At 39.7% G+C, this 27,869-nt stretch overlaps 1 protein-coding gene and 1 long non-coding RNA gene across 10 annotated transcripts in view; one reads left to right on the forward strand and one right to left on the reverse strand.

The window, feature by feature from the left end:
* The window catches only part of lyn (LYN proto-oncogene, Src family tyrosine kinase), a 108,268-nt gene that overhangs the window by 67,076 nt on the left and 13,323 nt on the right, over positions 1-27,869 (reverse strand). For 5 of the 8 annotated variants that reach the window (XR_011352313.1, XM_069921471.1, XM_069921476.1 and 2 more), the window contains exons 2-4: positions 11,801-11,925; positions 3,642-3,696; positions 3,453-3,552 (exon numbers count right to left, since the gene is read on the reverse strand). Coding sequence is in view for 7 of the 8 variants with exons in the window: in XM_069921471.1 (XP_069777572.1) it covers positions 3,453-3,552; positions 3,642-3,696; positions 11,801-11,920 (275 nt within the window). In the remaining variant the exon portion in view is untranslated. Of the gene's footprint in view, positions 1-3,452; positions 3,553-3,641; positions 3,697-11,800; positions 11,926-15,887; positions 15,906-27,869 lie in introns of those variants that run through there. The other 3 variants (XM_069921474.1, XM_069921475.1, XM_069921473.1) reach the window with 2 other exon arrangements.
* Positions 2,491-26,970, forward strand: LOC138755470 (uncharacterized). 2 transcript variants are annotated; one of them, XR_011352316.1, is made up of 4 exons: positions 2,491-2,604; positions 5,224-5,377; positions 17,368-17,481; positions 23,060-26,970. It is a non-coding gene; the product is annotated as an uncharacterized lncRNA (long non-coding RNA). The 2 variants fall into 2 exon arrangements; XR_011352317.1 differs by lacking the exon at positions 17,368-17,481.

Genomic DNA, 27,869 nt, shown 5'->3' on the forward strand with positions numbered 1-27,869 from the left:
TAAAACACAGAAGTCTGCAAACAACATGGCTGAAGTAAAAATATCATGCTGGAGAAACTCAGCAGGTCAAACAGTATACTTTATAAAGCAAAGATAAAGATACATAACCAACATTTTGGTCTGGAGCCCTTTGAGCACCACTTTAGCAAGGAGTTTGACAAGATCCATCAAGGGGGGGTTGGCGGCGCGCGCGCGCGTGCGTGCGTGCGTGCGTGCGTTTGTGTGTGCGTTCGTGCGTGTTTTAAACAAATAGTCGATATCACAATTTGGACAGCCAACATTCTAAACAAAAAATACACAGGAAAACAGTTAAGTGGTGAAAAGTGATACTTTGAATTTCATTCTGTGAAGGAATTAATAGAACTGAATTTGTTCCTGGTTATTTTGAAAAGGGGAATTCTTACACTTTTGTGAAACAATGTAGGCAAATAGACTTTGAAATGTGGAAATTCTAATTGCAGCATATTTTCACAGGGCTGAATTTACTGTGGAATTTAGCACTATTTACTGAATGGTTTAATTTTGAATGGCTTTTGAGCACAAACTAATTGTTAATTGGCTCCTGGTATGAGGAGATAAATTCCACATGATTAGTATGAAGTTCTCCATTTGAACATTTAAAAACTTGCAAGGCCATAATTTTAAGGTCAACATTCATTACTATCAAAGAGCTAATGGGCTTTCTTCAATTCTTTCTGTCCTTGTGAAGGAACTCCTACAATACTGTTAGGTTGGGAAATTCAGTATTGAGAAGAAATACAAGCATTTCCAATGAAGATGTGTACAATTTGGATGGTGGATTTAAGGCAGTGTCATTTTTCTGTCTGTCCTCCCTTTCTACCTCTGGATGCTTGATAATGAATGTTTAGAAAGTGTTGTCAAAGAAACATTGGGTAGTTGCTGCACCAATAGGCTATACTAGTAGGGGAGGCATAGAATATTCAGGGCATGTAAACGGGTGTTAGTTAATTAGATTGCTTTATTTGACAAATGTCAAGCTTCCTGAATGCTGTTGGATCTGCATTCACTCAGATGTGGAGAATTTTCAATGCCGGATAGAACTTGTGCATTGTAAATGATAGAAAGGCTTTCGAAAATTAGATTCACAACAGATGTACATCCACTCTCAGAAGGTCATAGACCTCTTAAATGCTGTTTATTAAATACTGTCCATAATTCCTTCCATCAAGCTGATAATTAAAAGTAAAATTGTTGGTAATTAGATAGATTGGATTTGTCCTGCTCCTGGAGGACAGGTTATACAGCATCTAATGAATTTTGCATTGTCACAGAGATGCTAGAGTTGCACCTGGACCACAACAACTACAGTCAGGATCTTATCATGCCCATAATATGGTCATGGAGACTGTCAGTCAGTAAATATCAACTTTTTTTGATATTACATGAATTGTGATATGGATTAGTTTAGGAAAATTACAGTGACCTTGAGTTTATTATCATACATATTGTACAATGTAAATATGGTCCAAAATTCTTATTTGCTGCAGCTGAACAGGTAGTTAAGGGTGGGAAAAAAAACTTAAACCCTTTTACAACAGAGATGCAGAGGAATTTCTTTAGCCAGAGAGTGGTGAACCTCTGGAATCATGCGTGGCTGTGGAGGCCAGGTCACTGTGTGCATTTAAGGCAGTGATTGGTAGGTACCTGAATAGTCAGGATATCAAAGGCTATGGGGAAAAAAGCAGGGGAGTGGGGTGGAGTGGGAGAATGGATCAGCTCACAATGGAATGGTGGAGCAGGCTTGACAGGGCAAATGGTCTACTTCTGCTCGTATATCTTATGGCCTTATGATGTTATTGATGTTATTAAATAGCAGAGGGGCTGAACATCTTATTCATACTTCTTTTCCTTATGTTGTTATCATAAATTAAATTAGCCAAAGTTCTTCAAGGAGAGAGAAGGATAATCCAAATGGCTAATGTATTATGATCCATATCTTTTGTATCCAATCTTCAAAAACAGCAGAATGTTCACTCAAATCACTCCTCCCATTTATTATTTAGTTGCCAATCAAACTATTGAATCCAGCAGGCATGCAGAATTTTGATCTGATCCACTGGATCCTTTAGCTATGTCCAGTTTTTTTAGAAAATAGAATCCCTATTAGAATTTTGTACACTTCAGTTCTCAACTCAAGAGATCTATGCCCAATATTGGTGATGCTGTCTCACCAAAGCCCAATATAATTTAAGCAAGATGTCTCTACTTTAGTATGAAATCTTTATCAGTACTTGTGCAGTCCTGAGATATGGTTTCATGAGGTAAGCACTTCTTTTTCAGACAGCTCTCATGCTACTCTTGGCACATTGAAGCATTGTTACTGTGTGATAGTACAGGATACTATCACCAATGTATATATTTGTATGTATTTACATATAGTAGTAGTGATTGGCTGAGAGCCATAGCCACGCCCACTGGCAGGTCATAAAGGACTGCTCCTAACCAGATCCAGGTCAGTCTGGGCTGGTCAACCTTGATGTACTATGCTCTAGTCTTTTGTTAATAAAAGCCTCGGTTTGAGTCAACAAATCTTTGAGTCATTCGACGTGCTACATACTGCCCTGGTTTCTTGGCAACAATGCAGTAAGGAATTTCCTGGACTGATTAAGCAATGTCCTTCTGGTTACAACAAGCCAAGTACTCTTGGTTACAAACTGAAATTTAACTTCAGAACACGTAGAGCAGATTTTAACTTACAGTAAAGCCATCAATCTCTTGATTATTTAGAAATTCACCAACTGACTCATGCATTAGTCTGTGATGCAAATGGAGATCCAGAAGGTAAACAGGTGTTCTGTCAGAGTTGATAGTGGTACCTGGAGCACTAGGGTAGAGGGACATGGGTAGGATTGAGACTGGAGCCAAGGTTGGGCTCTAAAGTGCTTATATTTCTCTTTAAACTCAGAGTTTACTGTAAAAATATATTGATCAGCTGATTTTTTTTCTAAAAGAGTGAAATAGAAGTTTATTTGAACGTTAAAAGCAATAACATCCAATAGCCTGGAAGATCTGCAAGTGTGAAGGGCATCAGATTATTGAAATGTTACCCATCACTTTAGATGCAAGATAGGTGAAATATTGGAACAACACGGTTATTAAAATACTTCACGTTTGATCCTTGGTGCTCTTTCCCAGAAGATTATTGTGCTAATTGCCACCAGTAATTTCTCTGAAGAGGTTTTCTTCCTATCCAACAGGTTTTGCAGGTTTTGTGTTTCTCTGTAATTATGTACACTTGGACCTTGGGTAACCAGAACATAAACTTTCTGTCTGTAATGGCAAAATATTTCTGGTATCTGCTTATCAGGTGATGCAGAGAGGGGCAGCATGCAAAAACAAGATTACAAATGAGTTCAAGAAAAATAAAATTAATAGCATTTATATTAATTTTCTTGCTGCAAATGAGTGTAAATGCTGGAGGAAGTACTTACTCTTCAATCACTTTTAACCTTTCACCTTTTTTGAAACTCAGGTCATCATCATGGTTTCCATCATATGGGTATAGGGCAATAACAACTTTGCCATCAGTCTCTGTCTCAGACAAACAGAAGGCATAGTATTAATTTGATTCTATAATCAAGCTAGAAATAAATATCCGCAATTAATTCTTATAAATTTACCTTCAAACTTCTGAAACTTCTGGCCAGGTAAAAGGTGAGAATCCTTCTTTGAATTCTGCAACAAGATATTTTTGTTCTAGAATACCAATATTATACAAGCCAAAATAGTTAAAATATTTCTATGTTGAGTATGTTCTAGGGCAGTCTATTAATTCAAGTCACTCCCCCAAATCAGATCATGAATATTTGATTTTGTCCCCCAACATTCCAACATTTCATTATACAGACTCAAAAAGATCCAAAATTAAATAAACTGCCCAAGCTTTGTTTAGAAAGTACTGTATTAAATCTCAAAAAAAAACCCCTAAATAGCTTTATCCATGTCATGTAGAAGTGAGACCTCCAAAATGCACAAGGATACAAGAACATGCTTTTATTCATCTTAAGTGCAAATTCATTCCACTGCATAGAAAATACAATTCCAACTGCGTTGCTTTTTAGCAGGGAATCTTATTGCATTTTACAACATAGATGTAAATTATATTAAAATTAACAGAAATGCAGCGAATAAAAGGAAAATAATCTTCCTGTCCAAAGTACACCTCACTATGGGTCAGTGATCAAGTTCTATGATTAAAAATCAAAAGGTTATGATTAGAAATTGGTAAAGAAATTATACTGCAGTGCTTTGTACTCTTTAACACTGGTTTTTATTTTATAAATGTAAAGCAAAAGCTTGTTAAATAATAGCTGAAATGACAATCAAGAATACACAATATTTCTGCAGATCAGAGGAACTAAAGAGTTGCTGTAGGATTACCCAGTAACTATTCATGCCAATGAAGTCTAAATAGTGATTCAGGACTAGGATCAGCAAAAAAAACCTTGGAGCATGCAAGTTTACTGCTTGTTTCATGATGACGAGTGGGTCAATACTGCACATCAACTGACCCATTCTTTCACTAGTTGACACCAGATTTTGCACTGCATCATGACTCTTGCTTTACTCCTCTGGATTTGAACCTTTTGTTGAATTTGCTCAAACTCTGGAGGCATGTGCACTGCACCAAGGTAGCTTGGACAATAGGTTAGAAAGGTGGCAGGGAGTGTCTGTAGATTACAATTGGAATGCATAACCCTCCAACTGCAAACTATGCAGGAAGACATGCCATGGATAGTTATTAGACATGGTTTTTCTCTGTATCTCACACATACAGGCAGAACATTCACACTTTTCATACCCTGTGTATCAATAGAGGAAACAATTTCTCCATCATCTTTTTCACACAGTTCCTGATCCCTTCAGCATCTCACTTTGGTCTGAGCACAATTCTCACGCACAGTTAGAGCAAAGCAACTGTGATAATTATTCCATTTCAGCACTTTGTTATTGACCAGGTCTTTTTGGGGCAAAGCTTCCTTCCATAGGCTTCTGCTCTAGCAAGCAGAATGGAGGCATTCCAGCCCGTTCTCTTCCCTATTGGTTCGAATGTCACTTGGGCTAAGCCTGCTGTAGCTGAGGAAGTCATGGGTTTATAAAACAATTACATTTCCAGAGGTCCTATGAAATGAGTAATTTTCCCTGCAAAAAAAGTTCTTGGATGTACTGTGCCCTATGTCTAATAGTGTTCTTCACTCCCAGGACTCTGTTATTGAAGTCTCAGGAGATGCAATGTCCTCGCTGACCTGCCAGTACTATCCTCATCAATGGACAACTTCCCACAGAGCAGGAAGGTGGCAAGGAAACCATTGTGACCACACTCTACCAGACTGATTCCACTTCCAAGGTTAAGCAGGTTTGTTTTCACCTGACACTGACTGACAAGCTGTAGTTAGGTCATTTAGATATAGAGAGGTTCAGTACTAGTCATATTTCAGAAGATTCTGATGAGAATCATGAAAGGGGATCATTTCCAGGGAGGATAGTGTGGATATATATGGAAATGGTTGCTGTTTTGTTTGTAAATTCTAAGAGATAAAGGAAAATAAAGCATTCCATCTCAAACCTGATACGAATTTGGAATTGTTGCAGATCATATTTGGCATTTAGGAATCCCACAGGACAATTGTTGATGGAAGTCATACCCTGCTCAATGGAGGTACTGCTGGAGGACAGGTACCTTACAAAGAAGAATATTCTGCTCCTCATGCAAGCCAGTACTTTATGATGAGCTTTGTATAAGCTTGCAGGTTTAAAAGTAAACAATGGTTATGGGATTTAGGATCAATTGTGGATTGGCTTGACTATAACCTTTCTGGTGTGGGATCTTGACATTTGAAAAACCAAAATGAAGGTGGGATTAATTTTTTATTATCTGGGTATGGAATCAGAAAAGATGGGGGTGGGGGTGGAATTCCTTAAAAATATCTCTATTCAATCAGTTTGCTCCTGAGAGTATGCCTCTTTGCCACCTGCCATTTATTCTTCTATTTTGTCTTCTGAGTGGGGGGCCTGGAGTAAAGTTCCTGCCTGTCTGATGGCAAGGTTGTCTATGGTGAGCTGATGACATGATGGATCCAGTCCCTCTCAGGAATGTATGAACAAGAACCCTCCCCCAGAGTTGTGGAGATATGTGAATCACTTCTAATGGAATCCAATGGCATTTTCAGCGAGGCTTGGTGGAGTCATCACTATCATTACAAAGGGGAGCAGTTGCAGGGGTAGAGGTAGAGGTAGAAGTCATGGATGTTCTGTGATCCAGCCCTCTGAATCTGCAGCTGATAAATAGTAACTGCAAGCCTTATGTTCATGGAACAATACCTTTGTGATTGATGCAGAGGGTTGGAGGCTTGATTCTGAGGAAATGCAAAATTCCTAGAAAATGACATATTTTTAAGCCTATGGGAAGCCCGATGTCCTTGAAAATTTACGTTCCTACTCAGGCTAAGTGTCTCTACTAAAGGAGAGTGAGCCAAAGTCAGTTTTGCTTGTGTAAAGTGCAGTTGTGTCCTCCCTAAAGAACATGGTGACGTGGACATATCCCTCCATAAATCTTCGTCCGCGAAGCCAAGCCAAAGAATGAATGTTGTTGCACACAGCAAACTGGGAAAGGTGATGTGGAGTGAACTAGAGGCTAAGGTCTTTAATGTCAGTGATCTTGACCTTTATAGGCAAACCAGCCAGAGAGGTAAAGGCAAGGGGATGATTAGGGAAGGGATTTATGGAAGCAACCACCCTCCCCCCATTCATCATGGTCCACAGACGCAACTAAGTTACACCTTCAGTCTGTGAAGCATATCCAGAGCACCCATGGCAATGAACTAACCAGAGTTTGCAGTGTGACACTGTGTTTGCTCCATTGCATGAGCACAAGCTTTGCACTTTTTGATGGGATCTCTAAACCTCTTTCATGAGTTGGCGAGACATCAAGAAGAGGGAAAAAGTTATACAAGGTGATCCATTTTGAGAGAGTCATATAAATCAGAATGGTGGTGGGGGTCTTGAATGCATTCCCAGGGCTGGTGGTGGAGGCTGGTACAACAGAGATATTTAAAAGACTTCTATAGATACATGAATGTAAGAAAAATAGAGGATTGGAACAGTGAGGGAGGGAAGGGTTAGATTGATGGGTAATGTTTATATAGGTAAGGACAACATTGTGAGCCCAAGGACCTGTAGAGTGTTGTACTGTTCTATGTTCCGCAATGTCCACAAATGCCACCTGATCCAAAGGCAATGAACACCTGTTAAGATTGGTGCTCTTAAGGGGCATCAAAAGAAATGAAATAAAGCTCCAAAGAGACACATCATGACTTTGAATGGATTTCCATGCAGGAGGGGCTGAATGGACTATTTCATATTTTCACAATTCTTTAAGCAAGAGGCACCCACAATGGATCAAAAATTGGAGAATGGCATGGTACATGGTGGCAAAGTCTGTAGAAAAGTCCAGGGGAAACAGTCCAGAGTCAAAGAGAATGCCATTAGAGAATAGGCCTCATTTATCGAGGTAAAAGGTACAGCAATAGATTAAAGTTTTTGCATAGGATAACAATGTAAATGCATCAAACAAAAAGTACATCTGGGAAATGATCTTGTACTCAAAACAGGAGATCATTAATGGGTAGATAATTTATAACATTGGGATCAGGTGACAAATGTGGACATTACAGAGCAAAGAACAATACAGCACACTATAGCCCATTGGGCCCACAATGTTGTACCAACCATATATTAACTTATTCCACATCAATCTAACCCAGTGGTTTGTAACCTTTTTCTTTCACTCACATACCACTTTAAGTAATCCCTATGCCATCGATGCTCAGTGATTAGTCAGGGATTGCTTTAGGTGGTTTGTGAGTGGAAAGGGAAGGCTGAGAATCAATGCTCTAGACTGATAGGGAAGCAGATAGGAGAGTGAATATAGGGGTGTTTCCGTTAGACGGTGAAACAATAAGGAAAAAGGGAACTAAAAAGAATAGGAGAGTAGGGGCAAGTGCATCGAGAACAAAGGTGGAGGGAGAAAGGAGATATGGTATCAAGATATTGTGTATGAATGCACGGAGTGTAAGGAATAAAATGGATGAGCTTGAGGCACAAATGGCAATGGGAGGTTATCATATTGTCGGAGTAACGGAGACATGGCTGCGGGAAGGGCAGGATTGGGAAATAAATGTTCCAGGGTACACGTCCTATAGAAAAGACAGAAAGTTAGGAAGAGGAGGTGGGGTAGCTCTGTTGGTAAGAAATGAAATTCAGACGTTTGAAAGGAAAGACATTGAAACAGGTGGGGTAGAGTCTGTTTGGATAGAATTAAGAAATTGTAAAGGCATGAGGACCATAAAGGGGGTCATTTACAGGCCTCCGAAAAGTAGCTTAGATATCAGTAGAAGTATAAATCAGGAATTAAGAGTGGCATGTCAAAGTGGTAGTAATACAGTAGTTATGGGGGACTTTAACTTGAAGGTGGACTGGGATAATCAGACGGGGGCAGGAGCACAAGAGACTGAGTTTATTGAATGTCTATGAGATACTTTCTTGGAGCAGCTAGTGGAGGAACCTACCAGGGGGAAGTCGATTCTGGACTTGGTGCTGTGCAGTGACGCAGAGTTAATAAGTGACCTTGATGTAGGGGAGCCATTAGGGAATAGTGACCATGGTATGGTTGCTTTTGAGCTGCAATTAGAAAGGGAAAAAGAAAGGAAGTCGGAAGCATCTGTACTGCAGTTAAATAAAGGGGATTATGCAGCTATGAGGGAGGAGCTAGCCAAAATAAAATGGAAAGATACACTAGCTCGGAGGACAACTGGGGAAAAATGGCAGGTATTTTTGGACATTTTTCACAGGTTTCAGGACAAATTTATTCCAAAGTGGAGGAAAGGCTCTAGGAGATGCAAATGGCAGCCGTGGCTAACTAATGAAATCAAGTGTAATATCAAATCCAAAGGGAGTAAGTATAGGATAGCGAAGCGGAGTGGGAAGTTAGAGGATTGGGAAACCTTCAAAGAGCATCAGAGGGTAACTAAGAAAGTCATAAGAGAGGGGAAAATGAAGTACGAGAGGAAATTAGCAAATAATATAATGGAGGATAGCAAAAGCTTTTTTAAATATGTGAAGAGGAAGAAATTGGTTCGGTCCAAAATTGGTCCATTAAGAATGGAAAAAGGTGAAATTATTACCGGAAACAAGGAGATGGCTGAGGAATTTAACAAATACTTTGCAACTGTCTTCACCAAGGAGGATATAGGTTATGGTCAGTTAGGGGGTAATGGTCATGAGGTGTCAAGAGACTTGGGGAACTTTCCTGGGGAAGTAGGGGATCTAATGGATATCCGGATCCAGAAACAGGAGGTTGTGAGTAAATTGTTGGGACTGAGGGCTGATAAATCCCCAGGGCCTGATGGGCTGCATCCCAGGGTGCTTAAAGAAGTTGCTATGGAAATTGTGGAAGCACTGGTCGACATTTTCCAAAGTTCCATAGATTCAGGGGAGGTCCCTGAGGATTGGAGAGTGGCTGATGTGGTGCCGATTTTTAAGAAGGGAGGGAGGGAGAAAACGGGAAATTATAGACCGGTCAGCCTGACGTCGGTGGTGGGGAAGATGTCTATCATAAAAGGAGTAATAGCAGAACACTTAGGCAGAAATAATAGTATAAGGGCTAGTCAGCATGGATTCCTTAAGGGTAAGTCATGCTTGACTAACCTCCTGGAATTTTTCGAGGATGTGACAAAGAGGGTGGACTTGGGAGAGCCTGTGGATGTGGTGTATTTGGACTTCCAGAAGGCCTTTGATAAGGTACCACACGGGAGACTAGTGGGCAAGATCAGGGAGCATGGTATTGGAGGTAAGGTGCTGACATGGATAGGGAATTGGTTAAGAAATAGGAAACAAAGGGTTGGGGTAAGCGGGTCTTTTTCAGGATGGTAGGATGTGATGAATGGAGTGTCGCAGGGATCGGTATTGGGTCCTCAGTTGTTTGTAATTTATGTAAATGATTTGGATGAGGGGATTATTAATAACTTGAGCAAATTTGCAGATGACACAAAACTGGGTGGCAGTGTGGGGTGTGAGGAGGATGTCAGGAAAATGCAGAGGGACTTGGACAGGTTGGGGGAGTGGGCTGCTGAATGGAAGATGACGTTCAATGTAAGCAAATGTGAGGTTATCCATTCTGGGGGCAATAATAGGAAAGCAGAGTATTATTTAAATGGAGACAAGCTAGGGAGTGGGGAGGAGCAAATGGATCTGGGAGTACTTGTTCACCGGTCACTGAAGACTAGCATGCAGGTTCAGAAAGTTGTGAAGAAGGCTAATAGCATGTTGGCTTTCATAAAGAGGGGATTGGAGTATAGGAACAGAGACGCCCTTCTGCAGTTGTACAGGGCCCTGGTGAGACCCCACCTGGAGTATTGCGTCCAGTTCTGGTCTCCAATTTTGAGGAAGGACATACTAGCTATAGAGGGTGTGCAGCGCAGATTTACAAGGTTAGTTCCAGGGATGGCGGGGTTGACATATGCTGAAAGGCTAGAAAAACTGGACTTGTATCCGATGGAGTTTAGAAGGATGAGGGGGGACATGATTGAGGTATACAAAATGATCAGGGGGATAGACAGGGTGAAGTCGGATTACTTGTTCCCAATGATGGGGGAGACGAGGACTAGAGGGCATAGTTTAAGAATACAGGGTAGGCCCTTTAGGACGGAGATGAGAAAACATTTTTTTACCCAGAGAAGTGTGAATCTGTGGAATGCTCTGCCACAGAGGGTGGTAGAGGCAGATTCGCTGATTATGTTCAAAAGAGAGTTAGATAAGACTCTAGTGGGCAAAGGAGTTAAGGGTTATGGGGATAAGGCTGGAAAGGGGTACTGATGGTAGTGATCAGCCATGATCTGTAAAATGGTGGTGCTGGCTCGACGGGCCAAAGGGCCTACTCCAGCTCCTATAGTCTATTGTCTATTGTCATAATTGTTATTGAAATACTTTGCTTGAGAAAAATTGTCGTTGGCCCATTTCCTTTGGAGTTATGAAACAGTGCACACAATGAGTCAATTAGTTACGATTAAAAGAGTGGTTTTCAAACTTTTTCTTTCCACCTGCATACCACCTTAAGCAATCCCTTACTAATCACAGAGCACCTACAGCATAGGGAATACTTAAAGAATGGAAAGAAAAAAGGTTGAGAGCCATTGATCTAACCTTTCCTTCCCTCACAGCTAGAATCTTCCACTTTTCTTACATCCAGGTATCTGTACGAGTCCTTTAAATGTCTATGATACACCAGCCTCCACTACCACCCCTGGCAATACATTCGAGACTCCTACCATTCTGTACATAAAATACTACCTCCGATTTTCTCAACAAAACTTTACTCACCTTAAACAGATGACTTTAGGCATTAGCCATCGCCACCCTTGGAAAATGGTGCTGGCTGCCTACCCTAGCAATGCCTCTCATAAAGTAGTCTTCAGTTATGAATGAGATGAAAGCAGAGAGGGTGATGAAATAGAAGAAAGGGAAAAATACAATGGGGTAGGCAAGGTTGGATGAAAGAAGCATTTTAACATTAACATTTAAAAAAAGACTATATTTGATAGATAATGTAAAAATAAGATACAGCACTGGTCATTAACAATGCAAAGTTAATTGGCAAATCAAATCAAATCATAATTTTTAGTCCATAGGTTTGTGATGGGAACAATTGATTTTTAAGGAGACCAGTCATGCATCTATGCCTCGCTTTGTGCAATAAGGCTATTCCTTTACCTCCTCTACTTACTGGCACATGTGTATTGGATGTTGGATCTCTCACATAAATAGCTGATTCAGATTTACGTACTCTATTTTCCTTCAATTCTTTTGGTTCTTCGGAGAAGTTCTTTGACTTAACACATCCCATATTTTCTGTAAAACAATGTAATGGTGAGGATTTACAAAAGCGCTGCACATTCTGCATGTTACAAATCTTCATGGTGATCTCAAGAGTGCTCAGATGTACTTCTACAAATGGTGTTTACTTCGTTTATTATTCTTTTTGAAATGTACACTACCATAGAAGAAAAGAAATCAAATAAAAGTTAAATCCTTGGTTTTCTCAATTTGAAAGTTGTTGTTAAAGAGAGAACAATCAAATTACGAAGCATCTCACTAGCCAACCTTGTATGGTCTTTTTACATGTAACTCCCCTCATCTTTCTCACTCTCTCCTCTTACTTCCCCAACCTCGAATGGATTATTTTCCAATATAATTTTTTAATCTTCAATCCTTTAATCCTCCCAGTCATTCTGATCCACATTAGAATAATTTCAAAGCATATTATTCAGCAAAATATATTGTACAATAACCATTTGAACCAATAAAGGCACATTACAAATCAATATACCAAAATGTACTTGATTAGTGACTTAATAGTATTGCTTTCATTTATAAGAAAACATTATAAACAGACTACCAAATGCTTTGAGTTTTAGTCTGAACAAATTTACTTCAGTAAACATAGCCTGACTGACAACCATCATAATTAAAGCAATGATCCATATCCATCTTCCCAATTATCCTCAGGATTTGGCTGTTCTTCCTATTCAGTGATGCTTCCTAAGATGACAATTTAAACTTTGACACAATTGGGTGCTGACTTTCAGAAAATATTAGTTGCAAGATGGCATTGAATTTTTTTTTTTCACTCAGGTTACTGTCCCATCTTTTGCTACAATCGCCAAACTCTAATAGAACATATTTGTGTCTAGAATTCTAGATCAATGCGCGTGGCTTATTCAGGGTCAACAGGCACACTGAATGTGGCCTGGAGATGCAGTCTGTGACTAAACATTCAAATGGCTTCACACTGATGTGGCTGAAATGTGACAATGGTGATGTCTGGTCATTAACAGAGGACTGTCCTAGGCTTACCCAAGAGGGAGACCAGCAAGAACAAGAAACACAAGTGTAGATATGTTGAATGTTGCAAGCTTGGGGCAGTGATTTCCAGGTGAGAAGAATTAAATGAAGGCACAGTGTCAAAAAGGATTCAATTAGTGAGGAGGAAAATAAACCAAGAGGAGAAAAAGGTGGAAATGGAACTCATGGATTCTGGTTTGGAGCAACAACTGAAACAGGAACAAGAAAAATTGAAATTATGTTGCGATGTATGTGTGGGGTACTTTGAGCGGAATGTTTGAGGCAGGGGTGGGGGGGGGGGGTTGTGAGGTGGATGGATAGGCAGCCTTCCTGTGCACTTCCCAAGTATTTGAAGTTCAGAATCAGAATTTATTGTCATGAACAAGTTGGGAAATTCGGGGTTTGAAGAAGCGTCAAAGTGTAAACATTCATAATATAACCATCTTACAGCATTACTATAAAAATTAAAAATAATAGTGGATGAAAAGTAAGGCAGTGTCTTTGGTTCATTGATTATTCAGGAATCTGATGGCAGTGGAGAAGAAGCTGACCTTGTGCCACTGAGTACTCGTCTTTAGGCTCCTGTACCTTTTTCCCCAATGGCAGCAGAGTGAAGAAGGCATGACCTGAGTGGTGGGGGTCTTTGAGGAGAAGTTTTTTTAAGACACTGCCTCACGTAGATGTCCTCGATGGAGTCAAGTCTGGTGCCTGTGATGTCGCAGGCCAAGTTAACAGCCCTCTGGAGTTTATTCTGGTCCTGAGAGTTGGTGCCTCCATACCGGGCAGTGATGTAACCAGCCAGAATGCTCTCCACAGTACACCTATATAAGTTTACGAGAGTCTTCAGTGACATACCGAATCTCCTCAGAAACCTCACAAAGTATAGCTGCTGGTGAGCCTTCTTTGTGATTACATCAACATGGATGTTCTAGGACAGATCCTCTGAGATTTTAACACCCAGGAATTTGAAATGCTTGATCCTCTCCACGACTGAGCCCATGATTTCCTCCTGTTTCATGCTACAGTTTATACCACAATACTGTTTATGCTACAATTGACAACAATATAGTTGTCACAGATTACTGGACTTACAGAACAGACTCACACACGGCTCCTGAATTACCATTCTTCAAGTGAGCTGGGTCACATCACAAAATATCACTGCAGAACAGATTCTGGCATTCTGGAATGGGAATCAACGCAATGGGATTTGTTGCCCTTGAATAGTCTAAGGGGAAGAGTGAAGAATTCCTAAATTTGTTTCCCCATTAGTCTTTCAAATATTCAGGCCGTTGTTTTGTGTCTGCAGAATGTTCTTTTGCTCCATATTGGGAGGAGGGAATCAATGCACTAATTTTCATAGCTTTATGGGACAAATTGGATGGATTTTTCCTGATTTGTTTTGCATTAAAGATTGTGAAATGTGTTGGTGTTGAGCGGTATACTTCAAAAGTTTACATAGATTATAATAATAGGGAAGTTACAGAGTGCTGGGAATTGAAACATCTGCAGTAAGAAAATAGATGTTTGGTCATTGAACAGCAAATTCCTTATTTCAAAGTCCCATAGTTACTTGTCACAAACTGTCACTCCAGAAGGTAGGAGGGGAGGTGGCAGTGAAAGGAAAACTGGAAAAGGATTGATGGGAAGGATATCAACATTACTGACTCCCCCGCACCCTGTTGGAAATGTAAAGGGTCAAAGAGTAATGTTGGAGAGGCATTTTGGCATTTAACCCTCGACTTGCAACATGAAATATGAAACTAAAATAATGCAGGTCTTTATATTTAATTTGTGAAAAATATGACCAAACTGGAACATTAGACACTGAAAATGTGACAAGCCAAGCATGCTTAAGGAGAAATGAAGATCATGGTGAAATTTGGATTGACAACTGGCAAGTGAAATCTGTCAGTGAATAAGTAGCCTGATTATTTTAATCTGGTCCCTTGGCAACAGATACCTCAGTTCTGCTTCAAGAAGTTTGAGTGCGCATGGGAGGGACAGCTTTTGCTGTGCTTGGTCATGTCTGTTTTGGTTGCTGCCCCAAACCAGAATTTATCTCTTCCACTTCCACTTTTTCTCCCTTTGATTTACTTGTCTCTCATTCCTGCTGTCCTCTCAATGTCACTACCCCAAACATGCTCCACCCAATCTATTTACTTTTCTGCCTTTCTTCCTGGATTGAATCAAGTTCTAACAACATCAGTGTCAACTCTGACAACCACCATTACCTGACCTAATGGCCATTTCCATCGATTGCCATTTTATTCCATTTCCTAGCTTCAGCTCTCACCTCATCCCTGGTAACTGTTTCAGGGCTGGACTGTTTATAATTTGCGTCATCAAGCCGAGGGAGTTTCACACCATATTTCACTATTCCATTGACAACTTTGATAATACTGACATAGCTGCCAAAACTGCAACTCAAACCTTTTCAGGCTCTACGTTTGTTCCATTACACTGCTGGCTGCCCTCCACCATCGTACTGTCTGCAAACACAAAATGCCGTTCCTCATAATCTAATGTCACCAAGTTCAATTCACTAATCATCCTTTTTTTTATTATTCCATATCGACCTTCAATTGAAAAATACTTTGAATCTGAGAAGTTTCATCATTTTCAAACTCTTCCAACATTTAACCTTTTCAAAATAGAATTGCTTCCAAATTGTCTGTTTCAATTTGAAACTTTCAAGTATTGACATTGAATTTTTACACTATTGGCAACTGAGATGTTAGCTGCCAAGATGCTAATATTTGAAATTCCCCTCCACATCCATTCCAGCTGCTCTCACCCCCTCTCTCTCTCCTCTAAGGCAGCCTTAGACCTGACTTGGTAAAGGAAGATATTGTTGTTAGTTTTGTTGCACTTTAGTCAGCCTTGGAGTTCAACTTTTATTGCACAACAGATGGCAGGGCGAGGGGATTTGGATCAAACATGAGATGATAAAGAAATTCAGTGCCAACCTGAAGATCATTTGTTATTCTTATTGAAGTCTTCATGAAAGGAGGGTCATAAGACAATTGAGTGCATGATTGGACGATAAAATGATAATTAACTCTCCCAGATACAGGCTATTATTCATAAATGGAACACCAAGCCATTATTCTGGAGATACCTCACAATGTATCAAATTATGAGGGCATGATTATTACAGAACATTAATCGGAAGACAATGATAGCACCATGAATAGTCAGCTGATTTTAGAGCAGCGTCTGGAATAACTCATAATGGCTCTCTCTGGCATGACAGTCTCTACCACACTCATTGCAAATGAAGTCATAATGATGGATTGTAGTCGACTAGCTTTGTTGTTTCTGCTTCCTCCATGTCCTCTTGTCCTCCAGATGGTTTGTCTGCTCTTTGTACCCTTTCTCACAGTACTTCTCAAGTGGCCACGGTCATCAGCAAGGAGCTCCCGGTTGAGCATATCATTGTGAGTTTCAGATCATGCTTGCAGACATCTTTGAACTGCAACTATAGCTGGGCGGTGAGTTGAGATCCTTCAGCCATACAACTGTACTGCAGGTCTTTGGGATGCGACCATCCTCCATACAGTATACATGGCCAAGCCACTGAAGTTGTCTCTGACACAGCAAGAGATGCATTCTGAGAGAACTGGCTTCATCTAGAATCTTGGTGTTGGTGAATCTGTCCTGCCAGGATATATCCAGGATGCGTTGAAGGCATCAGTGATGGAAGCTCTCAAGCCAGTTCTCTTGCCTGGTATACATTGTCTACGATTCGCTATCATAAAACAGGGTGCTGAGGTCATACACCTGATACACCTTGAGCTTGATGTTCACTGTGAGATGTTTGTTGCTCCATAATCTTTTTCTTTTAATTTAACTAACTGATTTAATAGGATGTTTCCATCTGCCATCTGCAACCTCTGACAGCAGCAATATTACATTCTTGTCCGCCTCATCTATTTCTTTCACAAAATACCCTATACCCAACCTGCTAATCCTAATTGATAGGATAAAAAAATACATTGAAATTCCATTTCCCATGATGGATTATTTGCCAAACAATTATGATGGCTCAATTTATTAATGTCCATAAAATCTTCAAAACTTTGATAAGAGTCTATTCAACTGAATGAATAAATTCTTCCTCAGTTTAACTTATTCTCTATCATTCAATTACAGTATGTACACTAATTGATTAGTCTTTTTAAATACTGAACTGGTGGAGATGAACTTGAGAACAATTAATTTCCAGTGCTGCTTTGACACCTATCATTTAAAATTTAGGGCTTTTTTTCAAAACCCAGAGATACTTAAACAGTTTGATCTTTGATTCTTGTGAATTGAATAATGTAAAGGAAAGAAGTTATTTCACAGTAAGTTTAATTGGCATCTAAAAATCGCAAAAGCACATCAAGTACAAAAATAAGATAATTCTCCATACTTTCACTTCTCATGTTTTGGCTTCAAATGAAGGACCGCAGGGATGCTGAGATGAAACAGAAACTGCTCAAGGAGGATCGAGGAAGTCTTTCCACAACTCCCACAGTCCGTTTTACATCTTAAGATCGGGCTAACTCAAGTTACCTGGTAATTTTCTTTAAAAGTCATTAGTGGCCTATCATGCAGATTGAAAAAGAAACTGCTAAAAAAAAGCAATTTTACACAAAAGTTACAATAATCTGCTCAATTCTTTTTCACATCTTTTCTACATACAAGCAAGTATAAATAAAAATTAAGTGGATCAAAATATTCCCAAAGATCACAGTGTCTGAACTTACACTGACTGGGCATTATCCATAGAACAAGACCTTTATTCCTCAAACACCCCTAGTGGCAGCTCAATTGGAATTAATCCTGATAAACAGACCATTCTGCCCAAGCCAGCACCCCCAGCAGCGGGTTGTCGGGAAGCAGCAGCATGGGAAATAATACGGAGGAGGATGGTCTCGCACCAATGACAAGAGGAAAAGAAAATAGAATGCAACTTCCCATGGACTTCGAGGGAAATGCTCAAATATTTGGGCCAGAATCCATCAATTAAGACAGTTGACAATCTCCCACTGATGCTGCTTAACCTGTTAATTTTTCCAGTAGATATGTCTGTTAATCTGTTAAGCAACCTGTCATTTGTATAATATCCTTATATGACATGGTAAGAAAATTTCAGCTGCCAATATCCCCATCATCCCTCTTAGCAGGAGTCACTGCAATGATATGGCTAATTTAAATAAAGGTCTCTTATGAGGTGAACTAAATTATCCGAGGTTGTTTTTGATATTTATATTGCCAGAGGATGAAATTATTAGGAAGGGTCATTTCAGGCACTGAATAGGAGTCACGTGATACTGAGGAGGGAGTAGGAGCAAAAAAACCAGAGAGCCAGGAAAAACAAAGTGAATTCAACGTCGGGGTGGGGGGGGGGGGGGTGGGGAGCAGAAAAAAGCCAAAAAAGACTTACAAAATGGAATAAAAATACTGGAAGAAATAGAGAAACACTAAAGCAATGGGGAAGAAGGATAAAAAGATGATCTTAAAAGAAACCCAACTCCAGTGCCCCGCAAGGATCAAGAACAGAAGCCTCGTGGTGGGGAAAATAGCGGAGCCTGCCCAAGGTATTCAGGGGCAGAGAAAAAAAAATTGGAGTTGCAACCCACCCTATAGATGAATGAGGTGCCTAGATTGCCTGCCCAAGATCCTGAAGGCACCAGATCACGCATGCTGATGGGCCCGGAAAAAAGCACAGACACCGCCGAAGAGGCGATGCCTTCGCTGCAAGATGAGCCCCGTGTGCAGAGGGAGAGAAGGTCTGAAGGTGACGTTGGCATCAGGAGCGACTGAGGGGTGAAGGGAGGCACAGGCAACAACAATCCCATGCCAAAAGACCAGAAGGAGCAAGGAAAGGCGCAGGCAGTGTCACAAAAATGATTATACCCTTGGAGTGGGGTGAACCTAGTGGACGTGGCAGTGATGTGGATGACTCCAATCCAGCGGCGGGTTGTCAGGAGGCAGCAGCATGGGAAATAATACGGAGGAGGATGGTCTCGCACCAATGACAAGAGGAAAAGAAAAACAGGACAGAAAGAAAGAGGGGCTGAAGCCTTTCTTGAGGGATATTAAAGGAATGATGGAAACTGTGGTGGAGGCTTCTGAAAGCAAAATAAAGGATTAAAAAAAAAAATTATCAAAGGAAGTTGGAGACATTTTGTCAGGGAGGGTAACTATGGTAGAAGAAAGGGTTGAAAGGATGGAAGATAATATGGAAAGACTGGTAAGTGACAGAGATGTCTGGGTAATAGAGAAAGAAAAACATTGTGAAAAATTAGATAGACTTGAAAATCTAAGTAAAAGAAATAATATAAAAATATTAGGGGTAAAAGAGAAGGTAGAAGGGAGAGACCCAATTGTTCTTTAGGGAGTTGATCCTGGAGATATTGGTAAAGAAAGAATGGGGGGGGCAGGGAACCTTTAGATAGAAGGGGCACCTCAATCCCCCCTTCCAAAGCTAGGTCCAGGACAGAGATCTCGCTCTGTCTTGATGAGGCTTACGAAATATCAGGACAGAGAAAAGATCCCATGAGCAGCAGTTATGGGGGCTAGATGAAGAATTTGAAGAGAGTAAAATATTCTTTTACCCAGATTTAAGCACAGTGCTCTTAAAAAAGCACCAAGTGACTGGCCCAGTTCAAAAAGCCCAAAGAGCAAGGGAATTGGGTCTACTTTATTATACCCAGCAACTCAAGGTTTTTTTCCCGAGGGTGGAAGGAAATTCTTTAAAGGCCAGAGAAGCACTAAAATACGTAAATTCTCTGACTGCTGCCCAAAAAACTCCTAAGGGAGATGGCAAGAGAGAAAATGAAAGGAAAAAGGCCTTATAAATAATTGGCTGTAAATGCAGTAATGTAAATACTATAGAAATAAGTACCACACTTTATCAAAAATGTTTCTTTAAAAAAAAGAGAGAAAAGCATTTATTGTGAGCTCCAGAGAGATTGAGAGGGTGGTAAGGTGGGAAGACAGGTGCAATGTGCATGCTCCACAGTGAGAAGGGAGGTGATGCAAAAAGTTCTTGGGCTGGTGGCAGGGTGAAGGGAAGTACAGGGGCTGGGTGAAAAGATAACATGTGATTTGCTTTGAGCCAAAAGGATGAACTTAATGGACTGGGTGAATGGTAAATGGGGGGGGGCGGGTGGGGGGAGAGAGGGAGAGAGAGAGAGAGAGAGAGAGAGGGAGAGAGAGAGAGAGAGAGAGAGAGAAATCTGGTGAAAGAGTACTGGGGCAATGGAGGAAACAGTTAAATTCGTGAGTTCTTGGGCTGGTGGCAGGGTGAAGGGAAGTACAGGGGCTGGGTGCAAAGATAACATGTGATTTGCTTTGAGCCAAAAGGATGAACTTAATGGACTGGGTGAATGGTAAATGGGGGGGGGGCGGGTGGGGGGAGAGAGGGAGAGAGGGAGAGAGGGAGAGAGGGAGAGAGGGAGAGAGAGAGAGAGAGAGAGAGAAATCTGGTGAAAGAGTACTGGGGCAATGGAGGAAACAGTTAAATTCGTGAGTTCTTGGGCTGGTGGCAGGGTGAAGGGAAGTACAGGGGCTGGGTGAAAAGATAACATGTGATTTGCTTTGATCTAAAAGGATGAACTTAATGGACTGGGTGAATGGTAAATGAGGGGGGCGGGTGGGGGGAGAGAGGGAGAGAGGGAGAGAGGGAGAGAGAGAGAGAGAGAGAGAGAAATCTGGTGAAAGAGTGAGTACTGGGGCAATGGAGGAAACAGTTAAATTCATGATTTTCAATGTCAATGGCTTAAATGGAAAGGTGAAGAGAAACTGAATCTTGGCACAAGTTAAAAAATGCAGGTGTGTTGTGAGTGAAGAAACAGGCTTGGTAGGTCTCAAAGGCAAGGACACTGGACACACAGTTTTGATAGGGAAGGATTTTATTTACAGAAGGCAAATGTGGGAAATGGTAACAGATTCAGCCAACACACACACATAGTTTGCAGCGGGGTGGGAAGTAATAGTGGACAATTAATAACAAACATGAAAAATAGCATGGAATCAAAACACACACACATCCCCACACACAATGAACTGATACATACAATAATCAAGGAGAAAAATCACTACGATGCCCCACCAATCTTTGACTTGGTGTAGACACGGCTCTATGTTTCAAGGGACACTAATTAAATGCTCCCAACCCTTTTAAACAGTGCACATCATACCAACAGTTTCTCCAGCACCCTTCCACGTTTCTAGGCCTGAAATGAAGCAGAGTGGTTCCAAGCCGGCAAAGAGGGAGAATAAAGAACACATGGCATCTTTATAATGCTGGAGGATCCAACCCAGGTAGTTAGCATGGATAAAATGGCTCAATACCACCAGGGTCACTCTAATTACAACAGCAAATGGCTCAAAGCCAAAAACAGGCAGGCTTGAGAGTCCAGTTCAGGTAATTTACATGAATCCAATGGCAAAGTGTGCACTAACCAAACCTTGATTGGCAGCTGGTGTGTCCTCTGACTAGGTAGGGAGTAGCCACAACCCCTCCCAATACAAGGTGGATGCAGCCTTTTTACAAGAGACCCATCTTATAAACAACGACCATCAAAAATTAAAAAGGGCTGTATGATTTAAATAGAATTCCAGCTTGGGTATATATGGAACTTAATAAAATAGGGGAATAAAACCCACAAGATTTTATTTATAAATGGAATTTAAGGTTGTTAACAATGAATAGAGAGACTCCTATATTGAAGCATTTAATTGAGCTTTGAAATAAGGTTGATAAAGAAATTTCAAGGGAGGAGGTTTATTGTCTGGAAAACACCACTATTTCAGAATAGATTGATTCCATTTTCCATGGGAAATAAATTTTTAAAGATTTAGCAATGGTAAGGGAATTAAGAAGATAGAAGATGTTTTTGAAGCAGGGAAATTTATTTATTTTAATAGATTGAAGGAAAAGTTCAAAATACCGGAGAATACTAGATCAAGTTATAAAATTTTATGTGAAAATTATGGTCAGGAGCCATTATTACTAGTAGAGACAGAATTAGAATTATTGTTATGTAATGGAAATTTAAAGAAATTTATTTCAATGATGTATAGGTTAATACAAAAGAAAGACAGAAAAATAGGGCTTCATAATTCTAGACAAAGATGGGAAATAGATTTGAATAAACAAACAGATGAACAAGATTGGATTTGGATATGTAGAGAAAATATGAAAAGTACAATAAATGTGAGATATAGAATGATGCCATATAATTTTATTCATATTTAACACCATATACATTTAAAAAATTGAATCAGACTCTGTCTGATTTATGTTTTAGATGTGGACAGAAAATTGGTTTATTTTTCCATTCTACTTGGCAGCATCCTAAAGTTAAACCTTTTTGGTCAGAAATAGGTAACTTATTGGAATGAATAACAGGGATTAAATTCCCACAGGATCCAAAGTTATTTTTATTGAGTGGCATTAAGGGTGTTAAACCTAAATTGAAATTGAATATGTATCAAAAGAAGTTTGTTCAAATTGCTTTAGAAATAGAAAGAAAATATATTCCTTTAATTTGGAAGTCAGATATGGATTTGGGTATAGAAAGATGGCATGCCGAAGTTTGGACATATACCACTTGAGAAAATTACTTACAATTTAAGAGAATTATTATATATTTTGGAAGATATGAAGCCCTTATTTACAAAATATGGGTGTTAATATTCAAATAAAGCTCTGACATACCCTTCTCCTTAAGTCTCAGTCTATTATAAGAGATTTTAAATTAATAGGCACCCCTGTTGAAGGTCTCTTGTCCTATTCTTGCTATTATTTTTTCTTCTTTTGTAGGGGGATAGAGGGGTTCTTATCTTTCTTCTATATACCACATGTATTTGTATTGTTTTGAATTATCTTTAATTATGTGTTTTAAAAAATTTTTTTAATTAAAAAAGGGTTGGGTGGGGCATGTGATAGCATCCACCTTTAACTCCAAGGCTAGGAGAGAAGCCATTTTAATAGGGAAAAATGTTCCAGAAAAGGTGGAAGACATGGTCATAGATCCAGTGGGAAGATTTATAATGGTAGACTGTCAAATATATTTGGAACCCTGTACCCAATTTTAACAAGGAAGAATTTATAAAAAATATATTTTTTTGCACTTGGCAGAAATATGGGAACATTTCTTAAATGGAGGAGATTTACCTGGATCCAGAATTGGATTAATCGATAAAAAAAGTGACAAGAGCCAGGGTGGCAAAAAGAACTTCAGCCCTGAAGAAAGAGTTACATCTGGTGGAGGCTTGGAGACGTTGGCATCTGAGGGAGAGGGATTAGTCCTTCTACTCAAAGCAACATGATCCTTACACCAGCATTGACTTGATTCAAGCCTTGGCCTAGCTTGAGGGCAGAATTGTAGAAACTGAATACACAGCAAGGCTATTATCAGATCATTTGCCTTTGTCATGCCAGATAAACAAGCTACAGTGTACAGGTGGTGCTTTAGCCTGTGGCTATTGAAAAAAACTGGAATTTTGAAGTTTTATTAGAGCTCAAATAGAAATATTTTGTGAGATAAACTGTACCTCTACTGCCAACAAATTTCTGATATGGGACATATTAAAAGGCTATCAGAGAGGTCAAATAATTGGATATACTAAAGGCATTAAAAATACATAAGGGAGGTTAATAAATTAGAACAAGAAATAACTCATTTTGAAAAGGACTACCAAAAATCAGGCTCTGAGGAAAAATACAGAACGCTAATAAATAAAAAGCTCAAGTACAATACTATGCAAACATACAAGATGACAAAGCAACATTGAGATCCAAGCACAGGTACCACGAGCTGGGGGAAAGAGCCCATAGGTACTGTCTTGACAGTTGAGGGTGGAGGAAACAACAAGGACAATTAATGCAATGCAAAAAGAGGCAGACAGAATCTTTTATAAACCAAAAGAAATAAATGAAGCATTTAGGCAGTGCTACATGAAATTATATAAATCTGAATCAACAGGCAATTTCACTAAAATAGAGGAATTTCTGTCCTGGAATTATCAAACTTAGAGCCTGAGGAGTGGGAAGGATTAGATACTCCCCTCTCCGAGGAAGAAATAGTAAAAGCACTGAGCTCACTACAAACCAACAAATCTCTGCGAGAGGATGGGATTCCCTCTAGAATTTTACACAGGACCTTTTGATACCACCTCTCATGGACATGGTGGAACAGGTGGCTGAGACATACTCTCCCAGAGACATTTTCAATGGCTATAATTACAGTAATTCCCAAAAAGGATAAGGACTACTAAAGCCATCTTCCTATAGACCAATCTCACTTCTGAACATAGACTATAGAATAATAGCCAAGGCTCTGGCAAACAGATTGGCTCGGTATTTGCCAAAGCTAATAAATCCAGATCAGGTAGGGTTCGTGCAGAAAAGACAATTGGCAGACAACACAAGTAGGCTACTTTAATAGAATACATCTGGCACAGTCAAGGGCGGACCCAAGTATAGCAGTGGCACTAGATGCAGAAAAAGCTTTTGATAGGCTGGAGTGAGACTTCTTGGTTAAAGTGCTGGAAAAATTCAGGTTGGGACAATCATTCATAAATGGAGTCAAGGCATTATACCATAAACCTAAGGTCAAGGTTATCACCAATGGGCAAATATCTTCTGCTTTCCCACTGACCAGGTCTAGTAGACAGCATTGTCCGCTGGCCCCAGCTCCATTCATATTAGTTATCAAACCATTAGTGGAAGCCATTTGCCAGGATTCAGTTAACAAAGGATTTAAAGTGGGCCAGAAAAAACACAAAATGAACTTACTTGCAGATATTGTGTTAATATATTTTGATAGAGGGTAGGGTCATTGACCAGGTTTCAAATTATACTGAAGTAATTTTGGTAAAATCTTGGGATACAAAATGAATTAAAATAAGAATGAAATAAAAAATGAGATTATGAGAAATATCAATGAGAGTAATTTTAAATGGCCACAAAAGGGGATTAAGTATCTGGGAATAAGGGTGGAACAAAATCTACAACATTGATATAAACTGAATAATCTCCCCGTTTTGGAAGATTGAGGAGGAACTATACAGATGGGCAAACCTGCCCATAATGTTGATAGGCAGGGTTAACAGCATTAAAATGAATAGGATGCCAAGGTTACAATATTTTTTTCAATCTTTGCCCATGCCATGGCCCCAGAGTTTCTGTAATACACTTAACAGATGAGTGAGTCAGTTTCTTTGGAGGAATAAGGTAGCCAGAGTCTCCTTGGAGAAATTGACTTGGGATTACAGTCTTGGAGGAGTTAGGCTTGAAGTCTATTGGGCAGCCCAGTTAAGGTTAATCACATCATTCTTTGAGGGGGATGGTTTACCCTCCTGGGCACAAATTGGTCTACGTATCGTAGGGGAGAAAATAGCAGAAGAAATTATATATAAATGGGACACTAAATTAATAATCCAAAAAAAACTAACAGCCCTATATTAAAGCACGTAATCCAAATGCGGCAAAAGATAAACCACATTATTGGGTTAAAAGTAGGGCTGTCCCTCAAAATACACCTACCTAGAATAAATTAATTTTTATGACCACAGGTAACAAGATCCTGGACACCTGGTGCCAGAAAGGGATCAGGTGTATTGAGGATTGTTATGAAAAGGGGCAGGTCATGTCATTCGAGCAATTAAAAAACAAACATGATTTATCAAATAAGATCTTCTTCTGCTATCTTCAATAAGATCTTTTCTGAGGGACAAATTAGGTCCATCTATGGTCCTGCCGCTGTGTAGTGACATAGAGGTTCTAATTTGAAAGGGGATCACATGTAAATTTATCTCAGCTATGTATCTCCTGCTCCAAAATTTCAGGCCTCCATAAATCGAGGCAAAGATGGAAGTTGAACTTAGGAATAACAATTCACGAACGATGCTGGTTCGACCTATGTCGGGTCAACATTACGGGTCAACAGTTATTAATGCCAGATATAAGCTGATGGAGTACAACTTCCTGCACTAGCTGCATCTTACGCTGCAAAATCTACACAAGACAACACCAGAAATCTCAGAATCATGTTTTAGATGTGGCATAGAGACTGGAACCTTTGTGCACTCAACCTAACTATGCACCAGGGTGAGACCCTTTTGATTAGAGTGAGGGGATATTTTGGAAAAAATTACAGGGGTGGAATATCCACAGGATCTAGTGCTGTTCCTGCTGGGGGATATTATGGACATGAGTTCGAGGTTGTCCAAACACCAAATTCAATTTGTAAAAGTCACTTTGGCGGTGGCCAGAAGGTGCATAATGGTTACTTGGAAATCTGACTCCCAACTAAGCATTGTATGATGGAACACGGAGATGAGGAGCTGTGTTCCCCTAGAGAAAATTACCTATAACTTAAGAGGGAGACACAACATCTTTGTTAAGATGTGTCAGCCATTCTTGCATACATTGAGACGCAAGTGTGATTAACCTTCCCAATGCCTCTCTCAAAAGGGAACAGTGGGCAATAAGTCGACACAACAGGCTCACACAAGTCCTGAAATGTCGAGAATGATGAGATAATTTAGAGGTATGGCCGGCATTTCCCACCCCAGCTTTTTTTTTAAAAAAGTGTATTTGCATTGTTATTTTTAATAATTCATAGATCTGTCTTTGTCAATGTTGGAGTAGGGAGGATGAAAATAAAGATTCAATACAAATTGATCTGTAAAGTGGAGGAGGAGTGATCCCCTATGAAGTTTGTAAAGTTTGTCTGTAAAACTGAAAACAAAATTAAAAGAAAAATCAGGCATTAAATAGAATGGTGGAATCGTGACTTTAAAACTAAATACTCTTAGTGCATTGCACTGAACCAACTACATTTAGCAACTCATGACTGTTACAAAGTCCTTCAGAATCATAAATAACAGCAAACAATCAGTTGTTTTCAAACAATCAGGTCTCTCCTTATGAAACTACTTGATTTTCTCATTTTTCCTTCTCTTGTTATAGGAGACGAGGACTAGAGGGCATAGTTTAAGAATACAGGGTAGGCCCTTTAGGATGGAGATGAGAAAACATTTTTTTACCCAGAGAAGTGTGAATCTGTGGAATGCTCTGCCACAGAGGGTGGTAGAGGCAGATTCGCTGATTATATTCAAAAGAGAGTTAGATAAGACTCTAGTGGGCAAAGGAGTTAAGGATTATGGGGATAAGGCTGGAAAGGGGTACTGATGGTAGTGATCAGCCAAGATCTGTAAAATGGCGGTGCTGGCTCGACGGGCCAAAGGGCCTACTCCAGCTCCTATTGTCTATTGTTATTGTACTTGTGTCCCATTGGAGGAGAATGGCTTTTAATTTAACCATATCTCATTAATAGATTTGGTATTCTTTCATAATGCAACAGCAAAACTGGATAGTGTAACTGGAAATAAATTATTGTTTCTTTTAATTTGTCATTCCTCATTTCCTCTTTGCTTCCTTGTCCAAAAATTTAAAGTGCTGCTAACAATTCATTGCACCTCTATTTAATGGCATCCTTGTTTTAAAAAAAAATTGATGCCCCAGATTTTCTGTTCAACATTATTCAAATTTTTTAAATAAAAGGGCACATACAATCATTCCAAAAGCATTATTTGAGGCCCCCATGTCACAGACATTAGGGTGATGGAAACTTATCCTCACCAAATTCAAAGTCATGATTCAAATATTTCAGTAATGGAACAGAATTCATTCTCAGAGAAATTGTGTGAAAATAATAGCAAATATATCCTCTCAAAATGCATTTCTTTCAACATAGGTTATTTGATGCATGTATACATGTGGCCTTATATTTGGGGAAAATTGTTATATGGATTGTTTTCTAGGAATGTAACCCCATTTTGAAAGGGTCACCAGAATAAAGTTATCCACATTTGACTATATCTTTGTACTGTCTGCTCATCAAACTGCTTTCTGCCCCTTCAGAATGTCATGTTCAGTCATG

The sequence above is a fragment of the Narcine bancroftii genome, chromosome 2, assembly GCF_036971445.1.
Source record: "Narcine bancroftii isolate sNarBan1 chromosome 2, sNarBan1.hap1, whole genome shotgun sequence".
Classification (NCBI taxonomy): domain Eukaryota; kingdom Metazoa; phylum Chordata; class Chondrichthyes; order Torpediniformes; family Narcinidae; genus Narcine; species Narcine bancroftii.